This window comes from Plectropomus leopardus, chromosome 11, assembly GCF_026936395.1.
Source record: "Plectropomus leopardus strain MGB_pleo_1.0 chromosome 11, ASM2693639v1, whole genome shotgun sequence".
Classification (NCBI taxonomy): domain Eukaryota; kingdom Metazoa; phylum Chordata; class Actinopteri; order Perciformes; family Serranidae; genus Plectropomus; species Plectropomus leopardus.
Window position 1 is genome coordinate 18,971,605 of NC_142186.1, and position 6,690 is coordinate 18,978,294.

Below are 6,690 nucleotides of genomic sequence, written 5' to 3' on the forward strand. Positions count from 1 at the left end.
GTGTAAAGTTACATGAGAAACTTGAGATGTAAGTGAGCCATGAAAGAGTTTGGCTTTATTTTGAAAGCAGAAGTGTCATATCAGTTCCCTTTTGCTCTTATGGGAGAAAGAGCCGTAACTATGTTGAGGGGGTTATATTCTCCAAGGTCTTAAAGTATGAATAAGAACTGAGAAGACTGAACAAGATAAGTGCGCACGTATCCAGTCAATGAAGGGACACAATAAATATGGGTATCTTGAAGAGTGCTGCAGTGCGCATGCGCAGCAGGACAGTTTCCATAGCGCCGCTCCGACCTGCTGAGTGAGTTGATTCTTCAACTTCTGATTCACGTCCTTCAGGGACACAATAACGAGGACGGTGTGGCATTTTATCCACGTTACCGAGTGTCTTTTTTAATCGATTCGCTTTGTCCAGAAGATATGTCTTGTTCATGATGTGAATTTTATTTATTGGGACACCTGCTAGGCTGATAAAGCAATCATAGGATGTCAAGCGTTGGAAATCTCCGTCTTTATTTGAACAGGAGCAGAATGTTGTAATCTCATGGTCGTTTTCTTTCAACGGCAAAAGTAAGTCATTTTTCATGGATTAAAACTTCACACAGACATAGTATTCTATAGATTATTAATGTCATTACTTTATTGCTTATTTTAAGACGTAAAAAATGTTACTTTAATTGTGAATTTGACACAAAATGCGGGTGGAGATCAAATTAAAGCAGGGAACCTTTAACTTGGTTAACTAACGCTAGTATCTTTAGTTTTTAAGCAAATTAAAGACAACAAAACAAACCATAAGGAAGAAAAACAGCCAGAAAGCTTATTAGCTGCTACTTCTAGCATTAAATGCAGTCACTGGCCTAATGCAGTGAGGTACAAAAAGCATTATTCATTGTTTAAAAGCCCACAAATTGTTGTTTCTTTTCAGATTTTTGGCTAATGTTGTTTAACTTTGGTTAGGTTAGTGTTGTGTCATGCTTTAGGCCAGGAGCAAAACCTGTGATCTTACAAGGCCTTTTACGGAGAAAAGGATGTAGCACTTTTACTGTGGATCAGCTGTTTTCTGTAGGCTATGTCACAATATCCTCCTTGTTATTAACATGCAGTGGATAAGGCGCTTTCTACTGCCTCTATCACATAATACACAGCCAGTTTATTAAAGTAATTTGTCTAAAATTAATGTAATGTTCAGGTTTTGCTGAAACAGTTGAGAAAGTTGTTGATTCAACTTTATGGTCATTTTGTGGGCTTTATGTGGTGCTTCTATTAAATTGTGGTTATGATTTGTTTACCCTGTTTATACCAATGAGGTTGTTTTCGTCGCCAGTGTATTATGTGTACCAAGCTTAAACTTGTGTACTGAGAGTCCATAATGGCTGAATAGTCACTATCATTATGCTCAGCTTATTTTTCTAACTCATTTCCCTAGCAAATGCAGCAACGCTCTGCTAGAGCTAGACTTGCGTGTAGTGTGTGTGTGTGTGTGTGCGTGTGCGTGCGTGTGCGTGTGTGTAATGTGTGGATGGATGTTTCAAGGTGCCTAGTGGAAACTTTCTAGACTGACAGTGTTTATTTAACTCATGTGCTGTCTAGATGAACTGCTTGAGTCAAAGGCTAAGAAGGACAGCTCCCATGCAGGGCAGCAGTAGAAATGAGCTGGTCCCCTCCAAGCCTCCCAGGATGAACGGATGGTCGTGGCCCCCGCAGGCTTTCCAAATGATTGGCTGGCTGGTGTACAGCTACCTCGCCATAGTCAGCTTTGGCATCTACATCCCTCTTCTGCCTCTGCCATGGAGCTATGTGGTCTATGCCGTATCCTTAACACACAGCTGAAACCTTGCTGTCTTTGTAACTGACTGTTAAGTGTGCAGCAATTGGTCTTTTCAGATTTGAATATGGAGCAAACATTAGTCTCTGCTACGGTTTTGTTTGGGCTGCTGGATAAGACAAGGATGCTCTTGTGTGGGCTGTCTGTATGGGCTCCAGTCACACCAGACGTGACTCTGTCTCTGTTTCTGTGGTCTCTAGTAAGCCCAAAAGACATAATCAGTGGTGTTTTTGTCACATGTTGAATGCTGCATGATGTCAACACTGGTTCATTTAGCTGAAGCTTTGCTCAGCTATAAGAACAGTTGATTTCTTCACTCAAAGGATCCAAAATGCAACAGTGTGCATTTTCTTGTTGATTACTATTCTGCACTATATTATCACATATTGCTGTATTTTTCCCATACTTTTGCTATTTTCTTTGACTCTTGTTGTGAACAGCTGACGGGTATAACATTTATTGTACACTTTTTTACCCATATTGCTGCTATGACTATAGACCCGGCAGATGTCAGTGTGAGGGCCAAACCGAGCTATTCCAGTCCAATGCCGCTTTTTGACCGGAAGAAGCAACCACATGTCATCCAGAACCTACACTGTTATCTGTGTGATGTCAAGGTGTACGTATCAAAGCAATAGTCTCTAATGTCATTTTGCTGGTTAAAGGGACAGCTCACCCCAAAACCATATAACATATTTAAACTCTTACCTGTAGTGCTACTGATCAATCTAGATTTTGGTGTAAATTGCAATGTTGTAAATATTTTCCGTAGAGCAATCAGCCTTCTATGAAATGTAATGGAACGAGATGGCACTTGGCTTGTATACACCAAAGTATACATTTGGAAAACTCAACAGCAATGTTTCTCTCCAGAAATCATGACCCGGTTACTCAAGATAATGCAATTTTTGGGTGAACTGTTCCTTTAAGTCAATAGAGATATCATTCGTCTGTCATGAAAATATTGTGTTTGGTGACATTTAACATAATCAATCTTTCATGTAGCGGCCCCAAAGTAAAACACTGTAGTGTGTGCAACAAGTGTGTGGAAGACTTCGATCACCACTGTAAATGGCTGAACACCTGTGTGGGTGGCAGAAACTATGGGTAAGTTTTGGATGAACTAGTGTGCTTTCTCTATATGATTTCATGGCTGATGTTCGAAAAAAAAACTTGGAATGCTTTCAAATTGACATCAGGTTTTGTGTGTTGCCTTTAGGTGCTTCTTTGTGGCACTCCTCTCTGCTACACTAGGTGTCTTCCTGCTTGTTGTTGTTATCTTGTTCATATTTATTCAGCATTACCTGGATCCAAACAGCCTGCGGACCGCTCCACAGTTTGACAGTGAGTCGCCATAATATTGAAATTTCTTAAAAACTGCTGTGATAATAATTTATGTTAACTGCATTATTAAAGGCTGTATGTTTGTTGTTGTTTTGTTCCTTCTTTCTGTAGGTATGCTGGGGAATGGTACCTGGCTGGTATTTTTACCCTTAGCACCTATTAAGACTAGTTCAGCTGGTCTCCTTATATTAGCCTTTATAACAGCCATGCTGAGCATCACCTGCCTGCTGCTGCTTGGCCATCTGCTTGGCTTCCACTTCTACCTCTGTGAGTCACAATCTTCAAAACAGACATTCTATGGGACTCTTTTTTTCTTCATTCAGTCATTTATCCTCACCACTCTGCACTTGGCTTCACAGTTTATAAAGGCATAAGCACATATGATTACATAAAACGCCAGCGCCAAAAAGAAGCCAGAAACGTTGAGGCAGGGAATCCACAAGATGCAAAAGTCAGCTGCAAGACCACACAGGTGAGATCTGTCCTTTGCCTCTCACTGTCACACACTTGTTCATTCTGAAATGTGTAAAAATGTTGTTTTTTTTTTCCTTTATAAAGAATCAAGAGAGCTCAATTGACTGTGAGCCAGCATTATCGCAGAGTGCAGGGTAAAACAAATTGCTTACGTTTCTCGATAGACTATTATTAAATGTGATATTGCAGATAATTAATTCCGGTCTGGTTTCACTGCAGCACCTGCAAATTTGATGATAGAGGCCCACTCACAAGCCGATTTTCGGAGTCCATATGCACTGAGGTAAGCATGTCAACTATCATTTCCTTTTGAATGAATTTACACATATCAAATGGGTAATACTGCATTAAAATCTGTTTTTGGTCCAGTTGGAAAACTTTAAGAAGTCAGCAGAAAAGGAGAATAGTTTCCATTATGGCACAGAAAATCCCAAAGAGAACACAGCAAGTAAGTATTTAAAGTATGTAAATGACCTGGAATTGAATGAATGAATGTGCATACGGCTTCATTACACAAAGATTTGGACTGTTGTCAGTCAATTTTTCTTAGTATGGATTACCAAAGAACAGTAGTCCATGCAGTTTGTGCATAAAACGTATCTCTTTTTGTTTCCTGTGTCTGAAAGGGGAAATGTCTATGAGCAACACCAAAAGCTGGAAGCCTGACACTGAAGAGGCTCAGAGCGCTGATGTGAAGTCTGCTCCCCGTGTTCCAGGAATGCAGGACCCTCTCGGTAGCTCTGTTATGACTCCACACGATACTGAGCAGTAACTGAAGTCTGCATGGTTGTGCATCAGGATATGCTGCTCTGAGGAATGATTTATTATGACGATATGCTTCATGAAACTGAGCCACACAACCATGGAGCATTGCTGATGAGGACAAAGGACAGTTTGATACGCATCATGGAACTTTTTTTTCATCCAGTGGATATTTTGTATGCAGTCTGATGTGGACTTGTCGTATTTTGTTCCTTTTTATCTGGACTGGTGTTTTTATGACGACAGATGAATTATTTAAAGCATTGTTTTATCTCACTGACTTGTACAGAGGGCCAAAGTCCAGCAGCTCCACTTCCAGTTTAGCCTCTGTTCCACTAGCGTGAGTCAGATTGGTGGATTTTGGCATCCTCATCAAAGGCTTAAACGTGATACTGGAGTTTACTATTTATATTCTAAGCCAAATGGATCATCATCATACATCTTGTCACTTTATCTGTTGGCTAAAATGAGAGCCTTATATGGTAAAATACATTGACTAACTTAGTAGTGAAGCTGGTACTAGCCTGAAAAGGGCACAGCACTTCAGCTCTCTATTGCTGTTTTATTAACTGTTGATTTCACAAAGCTGACAGTGTTCAGCGACTGTTTTAACTGGATTTGATAGTAAAGAATGTTAATTTACATTTTCATGTTTGCTGCATTGTTTTCTTTAGCCTACTGGCCCACACAGTGGCACTATAGACAGCCAAACTCCCACCACCTCTAACTTCTACAACTTTATATTCTAAGCTGAATACAGTAGACATTGACTGGTTGGATTTGCCAGCAACATATGAACATTCATTCATCAGGGACAGCTTTATCTATAGCTAAGACTCATGTTGGGTTAGAGACAGAGCATTGCAGAGGGTCTTTGAAGATGAGAATCCAGATAAAGCCCTGTCTGTTTATGTATTTCTCTCTATTTTAACCATACCAGAGGGAAAAAAAAGGCACCACTGGACACATCAATGCAAAACACTCAATTTAGGGAAGTATTCACCACCTCAAAATGTATCAGTCGAGTTAAATGGATATCCTGTTAATTGCATGGTTACATCCACAGAGGAATAGCAAAAAATTATCTAGCAAAAAATTATCAGGTGTTGCAGATGTGTTCCATAATCCAAAAGAAAGATCATTGTGCTACTGAAAATGGCTTGGGAGAAGACCACGTAACTTGAACACACATATCTGAGTAATTTGACAACAGAGGGATACATGGCAAAATTAAAGATAAAGATCACAAGTGTTATTGGTCAGCAGAACTGGTTCAACAGTTTAGGATTTGAAGAATGCACAACCAGGAGTATAAAAGATAGACCTGAGAGAAATAAAGACGAGCTGGAGATGGTGCAGAGGAATTGTCCACAGATTGTTTCAAGTCACAGCTTGTGAATGCAGCCACTCTACTCTTCAAGGTTTAACTCTAAAGTACTTTAACTCATCAGCACCTGGAGGCGTTATACTTGCAGTTACTGAGCAGGATGTGATGGCCCTGGATAGTGACCTGATTGCTGGTGGCATAGCAAAGAGAATTGACCCGCTGCTGGTATTGCATATTCAACGATGAGGTAGGACATGCAATGTTTATTTTTTCATTTTATGACAGACCACTTCAGACAGTTGCTGTCATTGGCATTTGTGTTATTCACACCAAATTCTTTTGTATGCAGCAACTTTTTTTCAGGAATTCGACATTTAATGTATAAGCCAGTTCAAGTGTTGTCTGTATTCTTGTTTGTTCAGTAGTAGGCTGTCATATTTTCATCACTAGAAGGCTAGAGGATGATGTACATGTGGAAAAGGGAACAGTTAGAGCGGAAATTACAGAATTTAATTTTCTTTCTTCCACAGTCTGTTGTTTGAGGGGACTGCTTGTTATGTGGCATACCTTGATGGATGCCACTCTAATATTTAGAACTTAGTCAAAATCAAACTAATGGCTCCTAAGGAAAAAATAATGTTCTCTGTTAAACTAATCATGCACAGTATAAAATAAAGAGAAAGAGAATAACTAAATGAAACTGCTTTATGAGCACTACCACCCCATGTGATGTTAAAAAAAAGAGTGAGTGAAAGGGTGTGCAGGGGTTAAATAGGGAGTAAACAGATGAACTCAATCAGGTTAATGAGCAGTGAACAAAGAGTGAAAGGAACCAATCAGTGCTGAGGAAAGTAGGTGAGGTTAAAGAAGTGAGACAAAAATGAGGAAAAGTGTTGAAATAAAGGGGGAAAAAATCTTTACTAGTCTATATATCATTCATCGTGTTTAAAGCTAA

The 6,690-nt window shown here is 39.6% G+C and overlaps 1 protein-coding gene across 2 annotated transcripts; it reads left to right on the top strand.

Moving 5' to 3' along the window:
• The first annotated feature begins 144 nt into the window (after window positions 1-144).
• On the top strand, window positions 145-5,052 carry zdhhc11 (zDHHC palmitoyltransferase 11). Of its 2 annotated transcripts, none has more exons than XM_042490144.2 (11): window positions 145-301; window positions 1,594-1,812; window positions 2,269-2,447; window positions 2,834-2,935; window positions 3,048-3,172; window positions 3,284-3,439; window positions 3,532-3,644; window positions 3,731-3,780; window positions 3,866-3,929; window positions 4,016-4,094; window positions 4,273-5,052. In XM_042490144.2, exons 2-11 carry the CDS (start codon window positions 1,594-1,596, stop codon window positions 4,416-4,418), a joined length of 1,233 nt encoding a protein of 410 aa, XP_042346078.2. In that variant the 5' UTR covers window positions 145-301; the 3' UTR covers window positions 4,419-5,052. The 2 variants fall into 2 exon arrangements, with proteins under 2 accessions (XP_042346078.2, XP_042346077.2); XM_042490143.2 differs by lacking the exon at window positions 145-301 and adding an exon at window positions 308-570.
• Window positions 5,053-6,690: the final 1,638 nt, after the last annotated feature.